The 26,721-nt window shown below is 39.6% G+C and overlaps 1 protein-coding gene across 3 annotated transcripts in view; it reads right to left on the bottom strand.

Moving 5' to 3' along the window:
* The window catches only part of LOC132680609 (zinc finger MYM-type protein 5), a 33,101-nt gene extending 8,933 nt beyond the window's left edge, over positions 1-24,168 (bottom strand). The window contains exons 1-5 of one of the 3 annotated variants that reach the window (XM_078449241.2): positions 23,633-24,014; positions 22,534-22,602; positions 13,881-14,397; positions 13,550-13,643; positions 455-740 (exon numbers count right to left, since the gene is read on the bottom strand). In XM_078449241.2, the coding sequence (XP_078305367.1) occupies positions 455-740; positions 13,550-13,643; positions 13,881-14,397; positions 22,534-22,602; positions 23,633-23,829 (1,163 nt within the window). In that variant the 5' untranslated portion in view covers positions 23,830-24,014. Of the gene's footprint in view, positions 1-454; positions 741-13,542; positions 13,644-13,880; positions 14,398-22,533; positions 22,603-23,632 lie in introns of those variants that run through there. The other 2 variants (XM_078449484.2, XM_078449468.2) reach the window with 2 other exon arrangements.
* Between the last annotated feature and the right edge of the window lie 2,553 nt (positions 24,169-26,721).

Below are 26,721 nucleotides of genomic sequence, written 5' to 3'. Positions count from 1 at the left end.
ATTTAATCCTAGGAATCAACTCTAATTTTTGGATCTAGCAAAACCCACCTTTGGTTTCACTGTCAAGAGTTCCTAAATAGTACAGCAAGAGATGATTTGGAGGTAAAAACATTTTGTAGCACAAGAACCTTCTCACAGGTTATTATGATTTTTGAAGGACTCAAAAAAGGTGGTAGCAACTTGGTAGAACGAAGGTAAAAGATGGGAAGGAGCAAGGCAAAGTCAGTGGCAGAGAGAGGGTCAATTTTTACATTTTCCTTTCCTGCCAAGAGTAAGGACAGCACAGATGAACTCACAGCTCTGACACACTCTAGGATAACTCAAGCTCAATAAACTTGAAGATATCTCTGCAACAACTGTATCCATGAATCTATACAGCTCTCAATTACATTCAACACACATCTATACTGCCAGTTTTCAATTATATGGAGCCAGGTTGAAAAGTACAGCTTACTTTTTACATATTACATTGCGTTTCTTTGGAGTGCGCTTATGAGAGAAGGAAGAAAGGCAGGTGGTAGAACAAAAGAGGTGAGCTGATCCTTTTCGTTGATAAGCTGTCTGTCCCTTCTGTAAAGGTTTTTTGCAGTGTGCACAAGTGATTTTAGCTGGTTTAGTAAGTTGCTGTTGGACTGAAGACTGGAAAATCTGCTTAGGAAGGGAGGCCACTGGTGATAAAGAATCCACCCCTGGCTGTTTCTGATTACGGGGAAATGATGCTGACTGGGAGATCCAAGAATCTTAAAAATAAAACATACAAGAAAAAGTCATGGAACAATTCAAAATTCACATCAGAAAAATATTTTAAAATTTTCATTTTGCAAGCTTAACAGAATAGTGAGGCAGCCCTATAAGCAAATGGTCAGAGCCAGGCAACCCTGTGGCACAATCCCAGGGGAACTATCCACTTTGAATTCTTTTTTCATTTCATTTTATTTATTTAATTTACATTCAAGTTAGTTAGCATATAGTGCAATAATGACTTCAGGAGTAGATACCAGTGATTCATCACCTATGTATAACACCCAGTGCTCATATCAACAAGTGCCTTCCTTAATGCCCCTTACCCATTTAGCCTGTCCCCCGTCCCGGAGGCAACCCCTCCAGCAGCCCTCAGTTTGTTCTCTGTAGTTAAAAGTCTCTTATGTTTTGTTCCCTTCCTTGTTTTTATATTATTTTTGCTTCCCTTACCTTATGTTAAGCTGTTTTGTATCTTAAATTCTTCATATGAGTGAAGTAATATGAGATTTGTCTTTCCCTAATTTCGCTTAGGATAATACCCTCTATTCCATCCACATAGTTGCAAATGGCAAGATTTCATTCTTTTTGATTGCTGGGTAATACTCCATTGTATATATACCACACCTTCTTTATCCATTCATCCATCGATGGACATTTGGGCTCTTTCCATACTGTGGCTATTGTCGATAGCGCTGCTATAAACATTGGGGTGCATGTGCCCCTTTGAAACAGCACACCTGTATCCCTTGGATAAATACCTAGTAGTATAATTGCTGGGTCATAGGGTAGTTCTGTTTTTAATTTTTTGAGGAACCTCCATACTGTTTTCCAGACAGGCTGCACCAGTTTGCATTCCCATCAGCAGTGCAAAAGAGGTCCTCTTTCTATGCATCCTCACCAACATCTGCTGTTGTCTGAGTTGTTACTGTTAGCCATTCTGACAGGTATGAGGTGGTATCTCATTGTGGTATTAATTTGTATTTCCCTGATGATGAGTGATGTTCAGCATCTTTTCATGTGTCTGTTAGCCATCTGAATGTCTTCTTTGGAGACGTGTCTATTCATGTTTTTGTCCATTTCTTCGTTGGATTATTTGCTTTTTGGGTGTTGAGTTTGGTAAGTTCTTTATAAATTTTGGATACTAACCCTTTATCTGATATGTCATTTGCAAATATCTTCTCCCATTCTGTTGGCTGCCTTTTAGTTTTGCTAATTGTTTCATTCGCTGTGCAGAAGCTTTTTATTTTGATTAGGTCCCAATAGTTCATGTTTGCTTTTGTTTCCCTTGCCTCCGGAGACGTGTTGAGCAAGAAGTTACTGCAGCCAAGGTCAAAGAGGTTTTTGCCTGCTTTCTCCTCTAGGATTTTGATGGCTTCCTGTCTTATGTTTAGGTCTTTCATCCATTTTGAATATGTTTGTATATGGTGTAAGAAAGTGGTCTGGGCTCATTTTTCTGCATGTCGCTGTCCAGTTTTCTGAGCACCACTGGCTGAAGACACTGTCTTTAGTGGACATTCTTTCCTGCTTTGTCAAAGATTAGTTGCCCATACGTTTGTGGATCCATTTCTGGGTTCTCTATTCTGTTTCATTGATCTGAATATCTGTTTTTGTGCCATTTGTTTATTTTAGAGAGAGAGTAAGCAGGGGAGGGCCAGAGAGGGGGACACAGAATCCAAAGCAGGCTCTAGGCTCCGAGCTATCAGCACAGACCCTGATGCAGGGCTCGAACTCACAAGCTGTGAGATCATGACCTGAGCCGAAGTCAGAAGCTTAACCAACTGAGCCATCCAGATGCCCCTATCCACTTTGTATTTGAATGATACTCTATTGTGCCCAAACTGTAAATGGTGGCCCTTGAATCGTGCAATGCGGTAGTTATCAATTCTTAAGGACCCTAGGTTCAAAATGCATTTCCTGACTTACTAGATGGTGCAAGTACATTAAATTGTGTTTTGCTTTTCTCAACTACAAACTGGAAATGATATCTAACTCATCAGAGTGTTATGAAGACTAAATGAGATAATGCATATAGTAAAGCAGTATGTTTGGTACACAGGGCATTTGCAAAAAAAATATTTAGCCACTTTTTTGTCTCAAAGAGGAAAGTATTAATATATTACAAAATAAAGCAAATATGCAAATCAAAGATAAGTACAGAATCTGGTATGTGATGTACATTTTCATAACCACTTCCTCCCTAATACGAAAAATATAAAGCATAGAAAAGAAAAAATTTTACAGTGACCACTCATATGCCCACCAAGTCTATTCTCTCCTCTTTTACTATTTTTGCTTTATCAACATCTATTCATCCCTCTAAACAATATGTTTTGTGTATTTCAAGCAAATGCAGAACATCATTATACTCCCCTCTAAAATACTTCTTATTCATTTTATTTTAGAGAGCGAGAGCAAAAGCAGAAGAGAGGGACAGAGGGTGGGGAGCAGGGAGAGAGAGAGACAGAATCTTAAGCAGGCTTCATGCTCAGCACAGAGCCCAATGTGGGGCTCGATTCCACGACCATGAGACCACTGACATAAGCCAAAATTAAGTCGGATGCTCAGCTGACTGGGCCACCCAGGCACCACTATTTATTTAAAATTTCATTTATTCATTTTAAGTAAGCTCTACACCCAATGTGGGGCTTGAACTCATGATCTCAATATCAACAGCTGCATGCTCTACCAACTACACCAGCCAGGCACCCTTCCAAAATACTTTTTAAAGCAACTCTTTCTACAGTTTCTTCTCAGCCTTCTAAATATTATTTCATAACATTAATATAGGTGATGGATTATTCTGCAAAGTCTCAGTTTTCCTAACTTCACACACGGACTCCTCCATCATATATTATTGCTAGCTTCAAAATGGTACAATATTATGTACAGGTAGTAATGTTTCTCAAACTTTAACATTCACGAGATCACCTAAGAATCTTGTTTAAACAGAGACTCTAAGGGTGCCTGGCTGGCTAAGTCAGTAAAGCATACAACTCTTGACCTCGAGGCTGGGAGTTTGGGCCCCACAATAGGTGTAGAGATTACTTAAAAGTCAAATATTTAAAAATATATACATACATACATGCATATAGATTCTAAATCAACAGGTTTAGGGAAGGGCCTGAGGTTCTGCATTTCTTTCTTTTTTTTAATGTTTATTTTTGAGAGAGAGAGAGAGAGAGAGCGCGTGCACACACGCAAGCTCAGGGGAGGAGCAGAGAGAGAGAGACAGAAGATCTGAAGTAGGCTCTGTGCGGACAGCAGAGAGCCTGATGCAAGGCTTGAACTCACAAACCGTGAGATTATGACCTGAGTTGAAGTCGGATGCCTAAACGACTGAGCCACCCAGGTGCCCCAAGGTTCTGCCTTTCTAACTAACTCTTGCATGATGATGAAGCTTTGAGGCCCTAGAGTACTGAATTATTCTGTCACCTCTCTTCAAAAATAGCTTTGGTCATTAACAAGAGGTCTATGGCCCCGCTCCACCTATCACATCCTCAAAGGCCTTTCAAAGTACTACTAACATTAACAACTATACTTTCAGTTTTAAATTACCCACCTACTGCTTCTAATTTTCTTTGTCCTATTTCAAGATACCTTTATCTTACAAGCAAAAGTAGAATGGAACAAGTAACAAAAGCAACTCTCTCAGACCATAGGATGACATGCTGGCAAATACAGAATGTAGTACAATGAACTTTTTTTTTTATCACCTAGTACTCAGAAGTTTCATTACTACTCAATTTTCCTACTCTGAACCATTCCAAAGAAAACAAAAATTACATATTCATCTATATAACAAATATAGGTTGTGTATCATCTTCTTCTGGGATCAAACTTCCCTGCGTATCATCTAGATACCAAACTAGATTTAATAAATGACAGAAACAAAGGATAGGAACCATTACAAGATTTGTTATTACCATTAATATGGGAGAAATAAGAACCCCAAAGAAAAAATACTGGTTTTTGTAATTTTGGGGAGTTATCCATACTTAAGGGAAGCATATTTATATACAACTATGGAATGTGAGACATCAATGTACGCTCAGGACAATAATTAGATTCTGAAATTTCTTTTTCACTTTAGCTTTGGTGCATAAAGCAAATGCTTCCTTTGTTAATACCACAACTATTTGTTTTCTGGAAATTTCAGAGTTTCTTATTTCATCAAATTTTTATTTTATTTCATTTTATTTTTGGTATTCGTGTCTACAGGTTAAACTTAACCTCTCAATCAAATTCTTCCATATCCTACCCTAAGTATGTTTTAAGAAAAGGGGCCAAGTAGATTATTTGGTACAAATCCCTCATTATATGTAAGGAAAATTAAGACCTAGAAGTTACATTACTTATCCAAAAATCTAATAAATATTAGACATACTATTGACTTTCAGGTGTTCTTCATTTCTTCCTGCATCTAAACTCTTCTGCCTAAAAAATATTTTAGTATTTCTTTAGTGTTGGTCTGCTAGTGAAAAGTTCTTTTGGTGTCTCAGTGGGGTTTGTTTGTTTTTGCATGTTAAAGAATAACATATATGCATAAAGTTTATAAATCTTAAGTGTGGAGCTCAATTAAATTTTTTATAATGAATATACTTGCATGACTACCATCCAGAAGCCTGGTCTTTTCTCACTGAATAATTTCCTGCCTTTCCCACAAGCCATCCATATTATGACCTCAAAGATTAGTTTTCTCTTTTTTTTTTTTTGAAATTCACATACATAAAATCATACAGTATGTACTCTTTTGTGCCTGATTACCTTAACTCAACATCTTGTCTGTAAATTTCATTCACACTGAATATATAGTTCATTATTTTGCACTGCTGTTGAAAATTCCATTATGTGGCTAGTACTATTTATCTGCCCTATTTTTTTTAAGTTGTATTTATTTAAGTAATCTCTACACCCGTTGTGGGGTTCAAACTCACGACCCCAAGATCCCAAGCTGCTTGCTCTTCCAACTGATCCAGACAGGCACCCCATCCATCCGATTGTTGATGGACATTTGGATTGCTTCCAATTTTGACTATGATTTCTACATATGTCTTCTAATAGTTTCTTAATGTATTTATCCTGCTTGGGATTTGGATTTGTAAATGTTCTTTAATTTGTAAGTTAATGCTTTCTCTCCATTTTAGAAAATTCTCAGTTGTACCTCTTCTGTCTTGTTTCTTTCCAGAACATTAAATACATGTCCTCTTCATCAAGTGTCATACATCTTTTACATTCTTTTCTGGATTTCCACCCTTTTGACTTCTCTGATTCAATCTGGATGATTTTCTCTGAGATTTCTTCCAGTTCACTTACAACTCTTCAGCTTTGCCCAGCCTGCAGTTAAAATGATTAGTTCCTTAGAATCTTTGTCTGATAATCCTATTATCTGGATCCCCAAACCTTGCTTCTATTGTCTGTTTTCCTCTTGATTTCTGGCGTATGGCCTTGGATCTTCATGCTGCTGATTGCTTTTCATTGTTTGTATGAAAAACTGAAGGGCACCTAGTTGGCTCAGCTGGTTGAGCATCTGACTTTGGCTCTGGTCATGATCTCACAGTTTCTGAGTTTGAGCCCCACATCAGGCTCACTGCTGTCAGCGCAGAGCCCACTTCAGATCTTCTGTCCCTCACTGACTTGTACTCTCTCAAAAATAAACAAACAAATAAAAAACTGAAAAAAATTTGAAGCTCTGGATTAGGTCAGCATCCCAAACTAAAGGTTGGAAAGGTTGTGTTTGTTGGTTTGGGGTTTTTTTGTTTGTTTTTAAAAAATGTTTTAAAGTTTATTTTGAGATAGACAGAGACCATGCGAGTTGGGGAGAAGTGGCGGGGGGGGGGGTGGGGAGACAGAGACAGAGACAGAGAGAGAGAAAGAGAGAGGGAACCCCAGCCAGGCTCTGTGCTGCTAGCACCAAGCCTAATATAGGGCTCGAATTCACAAAACAGAGAAATCATGATCTGAGCCCAAACCAAGAGTCAGATGCTTAAGCAATTGAGCCACCCAGGTGCCCCATGTTTGTTTTTTACCAGTATCCCTCTTTGCGGGCCTCTGTGAATCTACTGAAAGTTCCACTTAGATTTTCAGCCTTTCTCTGCAGTTTTTTCTGGAACTGAACACACACCCACAAGAGAAAAGCAGCCACAAGTAACAGATTACTTCTCAGAGGCTCCTTCTCTTAGATCTTAGAGCCCTCATTTTCCCACTATATGAGCAGAAATATAATGCCCTAAAATCAGAATAATGGCCAGAAATGTTTATAATGCAATAAAAAATAAAACAGATGCAAGAGCAATTTCTACATTATAGGTATTTTCTGTGATGAGATTTTTGCTGTTTATATAAAGATAGGTGATGAATATATAACTTTCACTGAAATAGAGTCAACACTAAAAGTTAATGTAAGGATTAAATGATTCAAAGGTCCAGTCAATGGACAATAATCTTATTTTTATAAGATGAAATGCAAAATTTTATGTTTACTTTATGCAAAGCCATAATTTTGTATGATGAAATTTGAACCTATAAGCCCTGGATTTTTATGTAACTCAACTCCAAAAATCTTCATCTTGCTCTTATTTTTTTTTCTTTTTCCTTTTTTGGAAATCCTTCAATTTTTAGACATAGAACGCACAGCTAAACTAAAATAAGACACTCTGGAGAAGCTCTAAGTAACAAAAATTATAATAATAATGTAATTGGTGCCATCTTCTTCTAGAAGTCCGGTAGAAATTAGTTTTACTAATGCTAATAGCAAGCAAAAGCAAAAACAAAACCTAGGGCCAATACTAAAATTAGACAACTATTACTATGCTTGCTATATTCAAGTTAAAGAGGAAAAATAGCAACAATGACAAAAAGACTGTCCTTTTCACAGTTGACTTAACACTTAAGAAAGCTTCAAACATTTACAAATTTTTTTAATTTATTATTTTTTTAAAGTAATCTCTACGCCCAATGTGGTGTTTGAACTCACAACCCCTAGGTCAAGAGTTGTACACTCCAACAACTGAGCCATCCAGAAACCCCAGCTTCAAACATCACTCTTCACTTGACAACTTGGTAAACATTCTTTTTAGAATTCTACACTGTTATTATTTAAAGGATATAGTTCTGTCACTTTTGTCCCCAAAAACAGAATTTTAGAGAGCTCAGGAACACTGTAAATTCATCCACCCTTCATAAACAATAGAAATTTGTTGTCATATATCATAAACAGTTTAAACATATGTAGTTAAGAACATCTCCATTTAGATGAATGAGTGTCAATTGAGCCATGTAATGTTTTCTTTGTTGTATTTTAAAATCACTGATACTTTAAATGATAAGAAAATATAAAAATGTAAAATACACTTTGAATTAGTGAGATAAAGGGATGACAAGCCAAGAGTAATCAAAACCACTTCCAAATAACATTTGCAAGTCTCAATTATAGCCATGATTTCAGTGGAATGATGGTATAGCATCTAACTACAGGATGCTTTTTATATTATCAGTCTATGCTATGCTTTTAAGTTGAAAAGCATCTTACTTATCCACATTTACCAATAAATACACAACTTAAACTTATTCAGAAGGTGAAAAATGGCCAAGGTTGAAACATAAAAAAATACATGGCAAGGTTTCTGGTTTTAACTGCACTTAAGAGCTTATATATACATAAGATGGAATTCATGCTTACACAAATAGCTATTTAAAATTTAATAAATAATTCTAAAACAAAATGTAAGTAAAAGAAATACACAGATCCAAAAGGATGATTTTCAATGGACATGAATATTTCAAGTCTTCAACATCTTCAATTGTTTCATCAAAGAGATCACAAGTTTTCATGATATGATTTCTCAGGTTTAATTCTTATTCAATAAACAAAAGATGTACATAATAATAAATAGATGCAAACATAAATTCATAAAAAGTATGCAAATATATTTTTTAAAATTCAATGATGTGTAAATTAAGATGACACCACCTTTTAATGATCAGTTCAGCAAACATTAACACTCCTACCCCCGAGCTTACAATATGGAGAAAAAATGTATGCTGTAAGGAAAGTAATACCATTTTTTGGTGGGGGCAATTTTACATTAACCATCAAAACCTTTAAAAATACATTGATGAGGAGGCACCTGGGTGGCTCAGTCAGTTAATCGTCTGACACTTGACTTCAGCTCAGGTGATAATCTGAGGTTGTGGGCTCCACGCTGGGAAAGGAGCCTGCTTAAGATTCTCTCTCCCACTTTGGCCCCTCCCCCATACATGTGCTCTCTTTCGCTCTCAAAAAACCCAACTAAAATTATTAAACTAAATGAAAAATAAAAATATGTTGACACTTTGACTTAACAATTCTACCTACAGAAACTTTTCTAAAGAAGTGTGTCAACTTACAGAGATATTCATGAAAAACCTGTTTACAATTGCAAAGACTAGAAACAACTTCAAATAACAAATGATTATATAAACATAAAAAAGATAATTATATCTGACAAGAACTAATAATGATGAAATGTCAAATGCCCCCCTACCCTAACCCCAGGTCAAGAACAAAGCAAGGCTCTATACTCTCACCATTTCTATTCAACACTGTATTAGAAAAAGAAATAATAGGGGATCTGTGAGGCCAAACTATTTCCATAATAATACTAAGATTATTTGCATTTTTCACTGTTGGCATTTACAATAATGGTAACAAAAGCAGCGATGGGTATAACTGCTGGCAGTGGAACTGAACTGTATTTCTTCACTACCACATATCTGAGAAAAGAAAAAGTATCACCTTCACTTATTTATGGTTGTTATTCCAACACCAAATGGTCAATACAATTCTAATACTAACCAGGAGTTAGCATCAGACCCCAAAGGTTTAAATGGCATAGCCCCCAACAAGATTGCCAGTCATTTCAGATGCCACCCATACTTCTGCCCAACTGGCTATAAATCAAGGAGGTTCCTGATTTATTTATCCTCTCGGGTTTGATAATTTGCTAGAATGACTCATAGAACTCAGAGGAGCTCTATACTTAAAATCACAGTTTTTTTTCCCCCAAGTTTTATTTATTTTTGAGAAGGGGGGGGGGAGGGAGGGAGGGAGAGAGAGAGAGAGAGAGAGAGAGAGAGAGAGAGAGAGAGAATCCCAGGCAGGCTCTGTGCTGTCAGCGTAGAGCCCAATGCAGGGCTCGAACCCACAAACAGTGAGATCATGACCTAGGCTGAAATCCAGAGTCAGAGGCTTAACGGATTAAGCCACCCAGGTGCCCCACAATCACAGTTTTAATATAAAGGATACAAATTAGGAGCAATCAAATGAGATAAAGAAGGGTAAAGTTTGGAAGGTCCCAAATGCAGAGCTTCTGTGCCTACTCTCTCTGGAATCAGGTGTGTTACCTACCTGGCACATTGATAAGCTCAACCAGGAAGCTGCATTGAGTTTCAGTGTCTAGCTTTTATTGGTGTTTCATTGCATAGGTATGACTGACAGACTTATTCACTGCATGTGACTGAACTCAATCTCTAGCCTTCCTCTCCTCCCTCAAGGCTGGACTGGCTAAAACCTCCAACACTCTAATCACATGATGGGTCTTTCTGATGACCCTCTCTCAGCCTTTCTCTGGTCAAAGTCTTAGCCCAAACAAATTCAGATGTGATCCAAAGGGCTCGTAAATAGAAAAGACAATCCCAATCCTTGGGAAATTCCAAGGACTTAGTCTCTGTCCTAAGACCTAAGGACAAAGGCCAGTGTTATTATTTATTAAACAGATGTCCACGATGAAATAATAAAAATTGGTATCGATTTTACTAGATTTCAGCCTTTGACTACATCTTAATATTCTGTGTGATGAACAGGGAAGCATGCCTAAAGTTTCATACCAAAATACAATGGTTGTCTGAAGGCAAAGTGGAAAAGCACTTATAAAATAGTTACACTGCAAGCTAAACTAGGCTTTTTTCACGAAATACCATTTTTACTTAAAAGAATAACTAACAAACTGATTACTGACATTTTCTTGAAAACAAATCAAGAAAAATTCACTTCAAGAAAAATGACAGTATTTGTTGCTAAGAGAAAATTTGAGCTTTCAAGTGAAAATCAACATCTTTGAAAACCTGTATCCACCACTGTCACCTTGACAGCTTTCTAAAGTGTCAACATTTAAAATAACACATCAACATCTAGAAGTTCAATGAATGGATATTTTCAAAATATATATATTTTTTATTTGACCAAAGCACAATGTAACCGAATCATACAAAGGTAAAAGATCCATCCACAGATCAATGAATCTTAATGTAATAAGTATGAAAACTTCGTTATATGATTTCAGATTCCACATTGTTAAGAACCTGTAAGAAACTGCCACTTATCAAGTTTTGGGACTGTTATCAAAAAACCCGTAACTAGGGGCGCCTGGGTGGCGCAGTCGGTTAAGCGTCCGACTTCAGCCAGGTCACGATCTCGCGGTCCGTGAGTTCGAGCCCCGCGTCAGGCTCTGGGCTGATGGCTCGGAGCCTGGAGCCTGTTTCCGATTCTGTGTCTCCCTCTCTCTCTGCCCCTCCCCCGTTCATGCTCGGTCTCTCTCTGTCCCAAAAATAAATAAAAAACGTTGAAAAAAAATTAAAAAAAAAAAAAAACCCGTAACTATCCATAATTCTCTAAAAAGATCACCAAAACAGTACTCCCTCCTACAACCAAATACCTATGTGAGGCCAGATTTTTTTATACTTCAAACAAAACAAGATATTGCAACAGATTCAATGTAGAAATAGATGCGAGGAGATACCATACACTTCACTATCTTCTATTAAGCCAGACTTTAAAGAGATTTGCAGAAATGTGAAAAAATGGCACTGTTCACTAAATTTTGAAATAGTTTTCATTAAAAATTATATTTTGTCATATAATATGTAATTATTGTTAAATACTTAAGAAAATTTCTTACACATTAATTTCTAATAACATAATTGATATAAATTAAAAAATCTTGGGGGTCCCCGATTATTTTTGAGAGTGAAACTGAGCCCAAAATGTTTGAGAAATGTCCTGTAGAAATAATAAACAATGTAGACAAAGAAATTTAGTGGACAGTTTCAACAGTAAAAAATGGGATACTATACAAATGCTAATAAAAAGGTAGAGGAATGTGTTATCTCAGACAAAAATCTTATACACATGGAAAATTCTATTTTTAAAATGATGTGAAAATTTAGATTAAGTAAACCAACAGAAACACAAAATTATATATAATGTGCTCTAAATTATATATATATATATATATATATTTTTAATGTTTATTTATTTTTGAGACAGAGAGAGACAGAACATGAACAGGGGAGGGGCAGAGAGAGAGGGAGACACAGAATCTGAAACGGGCTCCAGGCTCTGAGCTGTCAGCACAGAGCCCGACGCGGGGCTCGAACTCACGCACCATGAGGTCATGACCTGAGCTTAAGTTGGACGCTTAACCGACTGAGCCACCCAGGCGCCCCTAAATTATATTTTTTAAAACCATGGAGGCAAAAGACTGAAAACAAAATTTTAGCAGTAGTCCTTGCTAGTTGGTAGGATAAGGTGAAAGATACTTTATTTCTAGCCATAATTTCTTACAAATATTCTATAATAATCATGTAGTATTCTCATAACCAGAGAAAAAGATTAATTTAAAAAAAGAAAAAAAATTCTGGCATTCCATTAAAAGCAGTAAATGAGGCTCTTAAATCTAGTTCCTTTTCAGTCCTTTCCTAAACTTCTAAGTTGGTCAATAGCTTAAAGCACTAAAATGACCAAAAACCAATACCAAAACAAAAATTTTAACTCTCAAACAAACACCACACTAAATCATGACAAAGCTGCCAAAAAGATCTGCTAAGTTTTAAATAATTTTCATTATATTTTAACTTTATCAGAAAAAGACTGCCCATATAAGCTTTAAAAATGTAGGCCTCTATGCATGCCTCGGTGGCTCTGTGGGTTGAGTGTCCAACTCCTGATTTCAACTCAGGTCATGATCTCAGGGTCATGGGTATGAGCCCTGCACTGGGCTTTGTGCTGATTGTCGAGCCTGCTTAAGATTCTCTCCACCCGCCCCCCGCCCCACCCTTCTCCCACATGCTGACCTGCTCCCTCTCAAAAATAAATAAATAAATAAATAAATAAATAGACAAAAAAATTAAAAAACTATATAGGGTTTTTAAAATAACTTTTAAAATAAAGGCATAATATGCTGATTTAAAAACAAAAATAAAGAGACAAGCAGTCCAAAAGTAAACATTTGAAATGCAAAAATTGAAATTTCAAGTTATGTTATTACAAGTTAAATAAAATTAAATTATTACATATTACTTTATTTCTTCAATTCACTATCCATTTTTTAATTCTATGATTTGAAACTAGGGGCACGTGGATGGCTCAGTCAGTTAAGCGGCTGACTTCGGCTCAGGTCATGATCTCGCGGTTCATGGGTTCAGGCCCCACATCAGGCTCTCTGCTGACAGCTCAGAGCCTGGAGCCAGCTTTGGATTCTGTGTCTCCCTCTCTCTCTGCCCCTCCCCCGCTCATGCTCAGTCTGTCTCTCTCAAAAATGAATGTTAAAAAAAAAATTAAAAAAAAAAAAAGAAACTAGGTAGGTGGTTGTAGTAATTATGGAGGTTTTCAATTAAAACACTTCAGATATAAATCGCAGTGGGTAAAACAGATTTAATTTCTGAAAAATCAGGGACCAAGTAGATTGCAAGTAAAATATTCTATCTTAATATGAAAGTCAAGAAAAAAAAGTATTTCATGTATAGAAAATCAATAAAATCACTTACTGCTTACCAGGACTATGATGAGTTGTAAATCCTCCATTCTGAAATTCACCTCCTGCCACATTCATTCTACCAGGATTAAAAGGTCCTACTGCAGTCTTGGTCTGTGAAGTCAAAGATGGGGCGTATGTTTGTATATTAACACCAAAATTACTTGACTGAAGTCCTTTAGCGACATCTCCCAAGTTGGTATTCTACAGTGATGTTATACGTGTAATCATTAAGTTCATATCTCGCCCAGCATTCAGAGCTTATACCTGTTTCTAAGGTTGTAACATTAGCAATAGGAATTTCAGAGTCGATTCTGTAGTGATAATATTATTACCCATTCCTGCATTTACCTTACTTCTTGAAAGACTGGAAGTGGAGAAATTCAAATCTTTGGTTCTATTTTTAGTTCCAGGAAGTCCCCATTCAATATAATTGGAAGAATTTTTCTTGTCTTCTCCATTTGTTTCTATGTACTCTTCATCATCGATAATAATCGTCTCACTTATATTTCCCTTCTGAGAAGCTGAATCTCTTGAGGAAGGAAGAATTATGGAATAATTTCCTTGTAGACTTTCATTTCTTGATGAAGCAAATATAAAATTTCTTTGATCAGTTACTGCTGGAGCAGAAGTTGAAGGAGGTTGTATAGATTCAATAAATACAACATCATCATCATCATCATCATCATCATCATCATCATCTTCCACTGATGAGTTTCTAGATCTATTGACTAAAGAACTAGTTGGGCCACCAAATGAATTTCCAACATCCATGAGGCTAGCTGCCATGGCTTTACTCTTTAATAAAACAGGAGTCTGTTCAGCCAAGTCTAATCCTCTCACTGAACGTTTATCCATGCCAAAGAACCTGTAACAGAGGAAAGTAAATAACAAAAGTTCTAGTATATTATGATCATTGTGTTTTATTGCAATGAAATTTTAAATTCTGGTGAGTTTTATCCAACCCTCAAGGAAAATACTGTTACTCATTTTGTTTTTCCTCTCTCATTAACCATTTAATGCCTACCTCAGTTTGATGGAAATTAATCATCCAATTTGTAGTAGTCCTTAAAAAAATGCACTCATAGTACTCAATTTAACTTACCCTTTACAATGAAAAAAAAAAATCTAAGTCTTCTTTTGAAATAGGAAATAGTAACAAAATCATTCTATCAAATACCAATCACCCAGGATCCAAATACAATCACTATACTATACTTTTGTCTACTAAAGTGACTATCATCTAATCCTTATTGCTCTAGCGTCTTTGTCACTGTTTTTCAAATTCTCCACTTCTAACATAACTTTGATTAAATCTTCCTTATCCTTGTCCAGAAATTGCCAGACATTATGCTACAGGTTTTTCATGTAAAATTCTGAAAAGAGCTCCATAATATAGGTATAACTTAATCTACTTTACAAATCAGGAAAGGAAAACCAACTAAATTGTTCTAGGTAAGACTGAGTAGAACTTAAACCCCAGGCCCTAACTCTAGGCCTCAAATTCTTAGCATTCATTTATATTCAACAAATACTTCTGTGAACCTGCTCTGCACTAGGGTATGACAAAGGAAAGGATCCAGCAGACAGACATAATTGAAGACTCTGGAAAAGTAAATAACCGATGAAGCAAGGATCTTAAAAGTAGACAGGAGGTATGTGCACAGGTGGTAATGAAACTGATTATGAGTAAAAAAATCACCTCTATCTGAAAGACAAGGAAAAGCTAAGTATAACTGGAATATTTGTAAGTACATAGAAATGATAAATGAAAAGCTGAGGTAAGTTTATATATGACAGCCTCAATGTTCTTAGAATTTCAAGAATAAAGAACATGGGAACTGTATGGGTATTAAATTATTAAGAAAACTCATTTCATATGGCAGTCTTCATTCCATTTTAAACAACTCATACTGAAATATGCTGCATAACATTTCTATTCAAAAATTTTCCCAACTAATTTTAATTGATAATAAAGTCATGCAATAAGTAAAGTTTATTCTTAGTATGTGTTATATCTTTAAATATTAACTCAGTTAATGCTTATAAAAGTGAAGTGAAACTATTCTTTTTCCCATTTTACCCATTAGGAAATGAAGACTCAGAAGATACGTAATCAGCATAGCCTGTTCAAATGTCCAAAGGATAGAGTTAGGATTGAAATCTAAGAAATCTGACTCTAGAATTGATTTCATAGCCAGTATATTATATGCAATTAATGTATAAAACAATTTTTAGAAATTACTTATCTTTTATTAAGATGAAAATCAACATTCAGAAAGTCTATTTTAAAGAAAAGATAACAAATCTAAGAGACCACTTTAAAAGGGTTATAAAAACCACAAAAGTTGGGATCATGATTAACATTCATCCAGTAAACTGGTTACATGGTTGATTTTCAAAGGAAAGAGGCAATAATTTAGCCTAAACTGAATTATGACATATAAGAGCTGTTATACATGAATTCTCTTAGTCCTTTCTATCTATATTTGAATAAACCTACAACAGAGAAGAACAACTTCTGGAAAAGGGCTATTGCTGACACCACAGTATCCTCTGGTGACATGTCTTAATCTTTTCAAAGAAAATAAAAGAAAGACCATTCTTCATGCTTTGCTCACTGCAGTCCTCCATCTCTGAAAAAAGATTTAAGTATTCATCTACTCTCAAATCACAGATTATAAAAAAGTTAAACTACTGCTAAAACTCACTGTGCATATAATTTGACCAAATACTTTAATTTCAGAAACAGAAGACTACAGAAAAGTTTTGACTACTTCTATAATATCCAAAAACAGAAAAAGTTACACTTTAGCAATTAGTTGTGTGGCACTGAGCAAATTACTTCACCTCATTGAGTTTTCTAAACTATAAACTGTAAATGGGGATAATATACAATTCCAAGGTTTTTATTCAGAAAACTGGACATGTAAGTCCCTGGCGTCTGCTTGGATCATATTAAAGAAAGTAAAAAAAGTTAAATCCCTCTCCTATGAGAAGGTATTCAGGCAAATACTTTGCTTACATCCTGGGATTTCAACAAGTGTCTAATCTTAAACATTTAGCTAGTCTCCTTTGGTATCTTAATCATCTACAACTGATAACCAATGTTTAACATATTTTCATTTTGATACAATGAAAATTAATGTAATCTCAAGTAATGGAAAAGGAAAGGAAAATCTGCACAGAGAAATTTGATAAAAGATTATAACACCACCATGCAAAAAAGTTAGGCTGCAGACCAAATAAGAATGTTAAATGCAGACTATCTCTAGATAATTGGTAACAACTTTGTAAAATTAACAGGGTATTTAATTAGGGGTAAAGATAAGACTTATTAAAACAAAGACAAGAGTGTTTTGCCCTTTTGTATTTACCTTTAGTGACATCTCAGTTGTTTTTATTTCCTGAAGGAAATTAAAAATTTGTGGCAAAATATATATAACATAAAACTTGCCATTTTAACCATTTTTAAGCATACATGGTCAGTTTTTAAAATATGCTTTTTAAAAGTTGCAAAAGTTTTTGTTATATTCTTATAAGTGAGTGATTTAATAGCCATTCAATTTTCAATGTTTACATACAATTACACAAAATTTACATTATTACAAAGAATCTGTCAGTGGTTTAAAGCTAAAATAGAAACGTTGAGATGTTAATATGACAAGATTAGCACATGTAAGAAAGGTAAACTAACTTGCTCTATGAATCTACAAAAATTAAAATCAACAGTAAAGTATTTAAAAATAATTATTGGGGTGCTTAGCTAGCTGTCACTAGAGCATGAGACTCTTGATCTCAAGGTTGTGAGTGTGAGCCCCATGGTGGGTATAGAAATTACTTAAAAATAAAATCTTAGGGAAAAAAAAAAATCACACCATAAAAAAAATTATGGTTTCAAAGGTTCATTTTTTTGGCCATCTATATTCTGTAGGCTCTATAAAAGATAATTAGGACGTAGGTTACAAAAACGGTTAAGAATTTTTTTTTTAATGTTTATTTATTTTTGAGAGAGAGAGAGAGAGACAGAGCATGAGAATAGGAGGGGCAAAGAGAGAGGGAGACAGAATCTGAAGCAGGATCCAGGCTCTGAGCTGCCATACAGAGCCTGACGTGGGGCTCGAACTTGTGAACCACAAGATCATGACCTGAGTCAAAGTTGGATGCTCAACTGACCAAGCCACCCAGGCACCCCACAAAAACCGTTGTTAATCATTAATTAGTCCTAGAACATGTCCTACTGCATCTTTGTGGACTTATATTGTCACAGAACAGGTCTTACTATACAAATATTTATATATTTACATAAAAAGAATCTCAACTCGAAAGCCAACTCATGTTTAGTGAGTATCTGCTATAAGCATTCCCATTTGAGATCAGAAACAAAATAAAGGTGTGCTATGATTCTGGAGGTATAAAAATGTAATCAGATAGGATAAAGAAGACTCAAATGAACAACTACAACAAATAGCAAGAGAATTAGTAAAGTGTCCAAGTACAAAATTACTATCTAGAAATCAATAGCCTGGTAGGGATTCAGTCGGTAGATTAATCACACACAACTAACTTCACTCCTTTCTAAAACCCCCATAAACAATGGTAAGGTTCCTACACACAAGGAAAGGAAGAACAAGAAAAAAAGCAACAAGATTTTGTAAGCTGAAGAGCAAATGGATGAGTAACTACCTCAGTGGATCTGAGACAGCCAAACTAAAATAGTGATGGAACAAGCTAAGAGAAACTTCCTGATTATGCCATAGAATCTTCAAAAGGCTCAGAAACCAGGAGGTGCAGATATCTCTGGAACAGGGGATAGGGGAGCTAAAATGAGGTTGGGAGATCCTAGAACTATTGTCTCCCTCCATGTTGACGATGACAGGTTCTTCCCTACCCTGGCACAAGGTTCTAGACTTTTACTCTTTGGATAGAACAGAAGATTTTTGTCTGGGGTTCACCAAGCATGGATGAATGGTTCAGTATCATGCATACGAAATGTTTCCTCCCACTTGATTCCCACAGAGGTGGCATCCAGACCTTTATCTTTCAGGACCTGACTCTTGCCTGGAAGACTTCTTTCTCAGGAACACTCACCTATGTTTTAAAAACAAAAATTGTTTTAAGTTTATTTCTTTTGAGAGAAGAGCACAAGCAGGGGAAGGGCAGAGAGAGAGGAGAACAGAGGATCCGAAGCAGGCTATGTGCTGACAGCAGAGCCTGATGCGGGGCTCAAACTCATGACGACCTCAGCTGAAGTCAGACGCTAAACCGACTGACCCACACAGGTGCGTCAGAAACACTCTTCTCTATGAAATTAGGAACCAACAAAAACAGGAAAAGACCTAAAGATAATGACTCTAGAGATTCTCCATCAATTGGCCAAAAGAACCATTCTACAGTGAAGTTCCCAAATTGAAAGCCCAACCACACTTTTCTGATTTGCTTTCTAGTTCCGAATTCTTAATCACAAGTAGACCAGTCAAGAATTATGAAATATCTGAGGAAAGCTTCTAATAGGAATAGTTAAAAGAGAAAAAAAAAGAACGATAGATAAATGCAGGAAAAACAAACGTAAAATGAAAAACTACAAAATTATCAGTACTCTATCTGGGTGATGAGTAAAGATCATAGAAAATTAACTTTTTTTTGTGGTTTCTATGTCTAACGTGGGGCTTGAACTTACAACCTCTAGATCAACAGTTGCATACTCTACCAACTAAGCCAACAGGTACCCCCCAAATTAACATTTCTAACATAATAAAGAGCCTGCAGATATTAAAAGCTTAGCAGAAAGGAAAAACTTACGGGAAGCTTGGGTGGCTCAGTCAGTTAAACATCTGACTTCAGCTCAGGTCATGATCTTGTGGTTCATGAGTTCAAGCCCCACGTGGAGCTCTGCACCATTAGCATGTGTGCACGTGCACTCTCTCTCAAAAATAAATAAATATTTTAAAAATAAAACAAAAGTAAGGGGAAACTTAGTTTTAAGTTGAAAGATAATCCTGAGGAAATCTCACGTAATAAAAAAAACAAAAACACAAAAACCTAGAGGATAAGAATTACAGTTACCATTAACAGTATGTATGTGTATATGTGTGTGTCCCAAAACTTATGGACCAGGCACTTTACCTATTTGTATAGTCAATTAAATCTTAACAGCAATCTTGGGAAGATATACATAATTTACTCATTTATAAAATGCCCATAATAAATGTTCATTTATTTACCCTTATTTAGTTTGCACTTTCCAAATATATAAGATAGCAGAAATTTGTTGTTAATGCTTTTAAATTTTATTTACTTTTTAAGTATTCTCTTTAAAAAATTTTTTTTTCATGTTTATTTATTTTTGAGACAGAGCATGAGCATAGGAGGGGCAGAGAGAGAGGGAGACACAGAATCAAAAGCAGGATCCAGGCTCTGAGCTGTCAGCACAGAGGCCGACATGGGACTCAAACTCATGAACCGTGAGATCACGACCTGAGCTGAAGTCAGACGCTCAACTGACTGAGCCACTCAGGCACCCCACTTTTTTTTTTTTTTTAATATATGAAATTTATTGTCAAATTGGTTTCCATACAACACCCAGTGCTCATCCCAAAAGATGCCCTCTTCAATACCCATCACCTCCCCTCCCCTCCCTCCCACCCCCCATCAACCCTCAGTTTGTTCTCAGTTTTTAAGAGTCTCTTATGCTTTGGCTCTCTCCCACTCTAACCTCTTTTTTTTTTTTCCTTCCCCTCCCCCATGGGTTTCTGTTAAGTTTCTCAGGATCCACGTAAGAGTGAAAACATATGGTATCTGTCTTTCTCTGTATGACTTATTTCACTTAGCATCACACTCTCCAGTTATATCCATGTTGCTACAAAGGGCCATATTTCATTCTTTCTCATCGCCACGTAGTACTCCATTGTGTATATAAACCACAATTTCTTTATCCATTCATCAGTTGATGGACATTTAGGCTCTTTCCACAATTTGGCTATTGTTGAGAGTGCTGCTATAAACATTGGGGTACAAGTGCCAGGCACCCCACTTTTTAAGTAATTTCTATGACCAACATGGGGCTTGAACTCATGACCCTGAGATCAAGAGTCAAATATGCCTCACTGACTGAGCCTGCCAGGCACCCCAAGATAGCAGCAATTTTAACTCCAATCTGGCTGGCACTAAAGCCTAGTTCTTTATACTACATCATGCTGCAAATACCTAGGAATACTCTGAGAAAAATGGCTTTTCTAAGTGATAATAACTGAGTCAGTGACTTGTTACCCTGCCAAACTCACCCCTCACTGGTTCCCTTTTTCTATGAATACCCAGCAGAGCTCTAGAACCGTGCCTACATCCCATCACCTCACAAAACTCCAGGGAATGTGAAATATCACCACGCAGGGATTATAGAAAAATTACTGAATTAAAACAATATCCATTCCTAAAAGCTAGACAGCAGTCTACATCCTGACACAGTGTCCTCGATCTAACTAACTAAAAAGGTGTACTGTGAAGAATAATAGCATTAAGTGCAAAGACAAGACTGGTAAGGAGAACAAGGCCAAAGAGAAGGCAGGAGTACTACCATGTGAGTTATTCTAATCACAAGTTTCATTTCAATCGCCAACTGTAAGGTGTTGGAACAGCTTTAAAGAACAAAATAGGCAGGACCTAAAACTGTACTGAATCCCAGATAATAGATGTGGAATCAGTGATTCTTTTTTTATAGTCATCATCTTTAGGGGCGACTGGGTGGCTCAGGTCATGATCTTGGGGTTCGCCAATTCGAGCCTCATGTCAAGCTCTCTGCTGTCAGCACAGAGCCCACTTGGGATCCTGTCTCCCCTTTTCTGTCCCTCTACCATTTGCGCACGCGTGCACGCACACACTCTCTCTCTCTCAAAACTAAACATTAAAAAATCATCATCTTCAGACTCCTAATAAAATTACTGATTCAGGAAAGGATTGGTGTTAAAAAACAATTAACTGACAGAGAATTGGGCATTTTATTGCACCAAAATGAAACATTACATAGATTACTTCCTGATACAAAGAAAAATACATTAACATCATAATGGAGAGATCCAGCTGTCACTACCAATTCGTGGTCAATCTCAGAACTAAAAGTAGTGTGACAACTAGATTATGTACCTCCTGATGTGATGCTGGCTGGAGGACTATCAGGGCACTTAAATAGAAAGCTTTCTCAGATGTAAGACAAACATACAAAAAATACTCTCTTCATCAACCGTAAAAGAACAGAAAATTCAGAGTATTTTTCTTTCTTTTTTTAATTTTTTTTTTTTTAATTTTTTTTTTCAACGTTTTTTATTTATTTTTGGGACAGAGAGAGACAGAGCATGAACGGGGGAGGGGCAGAGAGAGAGGGAGACACAGAATCGGAAACAGGCTCCAGGCTCCGAGCCATCAGCCCAGAGCCTGACGCGGGGCTCGAACTCACGGACCGGACCGCGAGATCGTGACCTGGCTGAAGTCGGACGCTTAGCCGACTGCGCCACCCAGGCGCCCCTTTAATGTTTATTTTTGAGAGAGAGAGCACCAATGGGGGAGGGACAGAGAGAGTGAGGGGGACAGAGGATCCCAAGCAGGCTGTGTGCTGACAGGCTGACAAGCAGCAACCCCGATGGAGGGCTTGAACACACAAACCACCAGATCATGACCTGAGCCAAAGTCGGAGGCTCAATTACTGAGCCACCCAGGTGCCCCTACGCTCTTTCTTAATCCAACAGCAAAGAAAAAAAATATTTTTATCCACTGAGAAGGTGGGGAAAAAAAGTTACACCCAAAGCATTTAAAGTGAAACCTACTTTAAATCCTATCCAGTGGTGTAAGTATCAGCATACATTCCCAGTGCTTTCCCAGGGATTACCCTGACTTGGCTCTGGGGACAGGGTCCATCTAAGCAACTAGCTCTCTGCCATCAAGATAACAGAAAGATAAATCGACTATTGCACTAAGTGCATTTAAATTAAAAAAGCAGGGTAAAATTACTCACAAATGGTATGTCTTCTTCCTTAATTTCTGCCAAAGCCGAACCAGACTGGCCTGAAGGTGATTCCTGATCCTAGAATGACAGGAGAGAGAGCTGCGAAACTATTTAATTACAGCCCATCTGGACGTAGCACCAACTCCTAACCACCAGAGGGAGGAAGCAAAGGGTAAGAAGTCAAGGAGTTTCCGTGCTCTTCTTCCCTCCCCCAACCCAGAGCGGTGGAGAAGCGAGGTTTAAAAAAAACGCACAACAACTACTATAGGGATCTAAACGACGAGATGTAGCTAAATCTCGTTCTTCAAATTACAGAACGGGAGGTGGAGAACAAGCCTGCTCGAAGGGAAGGGGAGGGCGGGGTTGGTGGAAGGCAAAAGGTTCCCTCGACGCCAGCAAGAGAAGTGTATTCCCTCCTAAATTTGCCCACCCAGCGCTATCCCGGTCAATCGGGACACCAGTTCGGAGGTAAGGAGCGGCTCACGTCACCGCCGGGTGAAATCTCCTACATTTGCCCCAAGCAGTTGCTCTGACTCGGAGCCTTTGCAGTCCCTGTCCGCCATTAGAACTCGCCCAAATTAGACAAGACGAGAAACTCCAGGGAACAGAAGAGGGACGGAGGGGACCCGGTGGGGGAAGAGGCAGCACCCTCGCCCCGAAAAACTTGGGGACCTCGGGCTGCCGCGGAGACAGTGGGAGCGCAGCCCCGAGAGCGGGAGAACGAACTGAGGTGCCCCTCCCCCCACCTTTCTACCTCCTCCGCCCCCCGCCCCCCGCAATAAAGAAAAGGAAAAATACCCCGCGACCTCCCACCGCCCCGGCCCGGAAAACCCCCGCCTCCCGAGCGACCCCCGCCTCTGGCGTCCTCCTCACCCAGCCCTCCCGGCCTCGCCCTCACTCTCGCAGCCCTTCGGGCCGCACGCGAAGACGCCTGTGACAAGAGCAGAGCCCGGAGCAGACCCCGAGGCCCCGACGCGGCCGCGCCGCGGTGTATTAATCCCGGGTCGGGGGGAGGCTCACGCATCTCCTCCTCCCGAGGCTGCGCTGCACCCAGCCACCCCTACTACCGGCGAATCTGGACTGCAAAGACAGCGGGGATAAGCCTCACCCGGTTCTGGCTGCGGCTCCGCGGAACGAACCCCCACTCCCCTGACCCACTCCCAGTCCCACCCCGCCATCGGCCACACGCACAACTCCGCTCGGTCCAGTCCCGGGTTTAGCGCTGGTGAGGAGGAGGAGGCGGAGGAGACGGAGGAGGCGGCGGTGCGGCCGAGCCCGGAGAGGCCCCGCCCTCCGCACCCTCATTGGCCGGCCGGAAAGGCGGGCCGCGGCGCCTCGGGCACGTCCATTGGCCACATCTGCCTTCCTTCAGGACCCCCCTCGGGGGGGTGGTCCGAAGGGCTGTCCGTCAGGCGCAGGCCACACCCCCCGGCGTCGCCGTTCCACTCCCCCCCCTCCGCCCGCTCCCGGCCCTCGGCCGCGTCCCCTCCCCTCCTTACCCCCGCCTCCCACCCCGCCCCCACCCCCGGGTCCGTCAGGGTCAGGCAGCCCGAGTTTCGCCGCCCGCTGCACCGGCCGCGGGCTCCGGCCCTGGGCGCCCGGGGTGCCCTCCAGGGCCCGGGACAGCCCGCGAGTCTGAGGCCGTGGCCGCCTGCCCTGGCTCGGGCCTGGGCGCCCAGGCTGCTGCAGCCGCTCCCAACGACCCTGCCCGAGGAGAGACGCGGCCTCGATGTCCCCAACGCCCTCCCTGTCCAGTTCCTGAAGCCCCCCGAGAGGGGCGAGCCCGGGCACGGGCTGGAGCGATTGAAAGTGGGAGGTCGGGGCAGCGGGTGAAGTGGGTTCCCGAACGTGCCGCGGGGGAGTGGGAGCGCCTCCACCCTCGCCTCACCCCCGTGGGGAATAGTCCCCCCACCTCCCGTCATGGCTGCAGGAGGAGACGACGTCCTCCATTTTGTCGGGACTGCTGTGGGAACTTGGGACCAGTTCAAAACCAGACCCCGTGGGGCTGGGAAACTTGTTCCCGCGAAGCCCCAACTGGGCTCCGCCATTCGGCCGGGGGGACGGCCCCTGATGCCGGCGTCTGCGTCTGAGGGGCCCTGGGGGACGGGCGCCACGGTGGAGGGACCCAGACGCCGCTCCCCGCCTCCATCAACCAAGATGGAGGAAGCTGCGGGCTCCCCTGGAGCTGGGCTCCCGCCTGTTGGAAGGGCCGGAGCCTCCCCTCGGTGCGTCCCTCGCCGCTGCCGTCGTCCTCCTCCGCGGCCCCTTTCGGTCGCCCTCCCCCAGCCTCTACCCGGCCTCCCCACTGCCTTCCACCATCTGCTGGTCCTCAACGGTCGATGGGGTCTCCACTCCACCGCCTGCTCCATCGCTTCGCCCGACCGGGGCCGGCCTGGCTGCGGGGAGCCGGGCGACGGTGCGCAGCGTGGCGGCGCGCCCCGGGGCGGGTGTGCCCGGAGAAGCCACATCGACGCTGGGGCTTCTCTTTTGTTCATCGTCTACACCTACGTCTTCGGCGCACGTCAGGGTGCCGTGCGACATCCAAGATTCCATGTAAAGATGAAAGCGGGGCCTCTTTCGTCTCACCCTAGCGGTTGTTCGTGGGATTACCACTGACGGTGTTTACAAGTTGGTAAAAAACCATTACAGATGACACAAACGGATTTTATTTTTTTTTTTTATTTTTATTTTTTTATTTTTTTTTTCAACGTTTTTTATTTATTTTTGGGACAGAGAGAGACAGAGCATGAACGGGGGAGGGGCAGAGAGAGAGGGAGACACAGAATCGGAAACAGGCTCCAGGCTCCGAGCCATCAGCCCAGAGCCCGACGCGGGGCTCGAACTCACGGACCGCGAGATCGTGACCTGGCTGAAGTCGGACGCTTAACCGACTGCGCCACCCAGGCGCCCCCACAAACGGATTTTAAAAACCGATTGAACCCCCTCAGTACTTTTTCTGGGATATGGTAAAGACACAGGCCTATTGAGTGACAGACACAAATCATCTAAGGCAAAAGCACGGTCATAGATGGACGAGAGTCTTTATATGTAGTGCTAGATTGCATGGACATCCCTAATGTCACCGAGATTTTTATGTTTTAACTCCTCAAGTATTGTTTGGAAATAAATGAAGCAACAAAATGTATTACCAACATTTCAATAACTGTGCAAATTATAACCATCCCTATCCTGTTTAAGCACGTGGTAAAGGCAAGCCAGAGAGGTACGTTGGATTAACAGGGTAGAGTTGTATAGACAATTTAAAGTAAGGTCTGTGTCAGAGACGTTAGATACTAGATTCAGTAGTCACACGTCACGTACTTCTGGAGGCATTATCTTGCTCACAATTCTCTGGCACTGATACTGTTCAAAGATGAAAAGATGATAATATTTGTTTCTCTATAATGACAAGAGTAAGAGGTCCATAGATTCTTTCCTTGATATGCTGCCGTGATTTCAAGGAATGTTGAATTAGAACAACAGAAGTCGACATTGGTGATAATATTTACTTCAATACATTTAAAGTATTTTCTGAATAACTTTTCATTATTAAAGGTGGACACAATGATTCCTATACAGACCACAAGAGCAAACCAAAGAGCCTCTATGATAAATTACATCGAGCTTCCGAGGACAGAAGAGTTGCATTCAAATTCTTATTTGTCTGCTACTAATTACAAACCCATGACTATCCTCACTTCCACCTCACTTGCTATTTTGTAATTAAATAATGCAGGATGTTGTAAGGTCCAAATAAAAAAAAATTGTGACACTGATAAATAACTACAAGGCAATGCTGTTTATTATGGATCTTTTGATAATTAAAGACTGACTGCCCATGGAAAGGCGGAGAGACATTGTGATTAAGAGTACACTTTCTGCAGCCAGATCACCTGCCTTTGACTATCATCAGCTAGCTAGGTACTTAAACTCTCTCATTCTTAGTAGCTGCTATATTGGACAGCATAGATAAGAAATATTTCCACCATTACATAAAGTTCTATAGTAAATCACTGCATATGTTTTGCATATAATCACTGCATATATAAAGTTCTATAGTAAATCACTGCAATATTAAATATTGGGAGAGTGGGGGAAAAGACAGAAAAATCAATCGGCCATCTTAAGCTTCCAATCTTTGTTCCTTCTTTCCTAGTCTTCCTTATTTTATTGCCTAAAATATATTTTTGTTTTGTT

This window comes from Panthera onca, chromosome A1, assembly GCF_046562875.1.
Source record: "Panthera onca isolate mPanOnc1 chromosome A1, mPanOnc1 haplotype 2, whole genome shotgun sequence".
Taxonomy (NCBI): domain Eukaryota; kingdom Metazoa; phylum Chordata; class Mammalia; order Carnivora; family Felidae; genus Panthera; species Panthera onca.
Note: the sequence above shows the minus strand (reverse complement) of the source record. Positions and strands in the feature narration are given on the sequence as shown.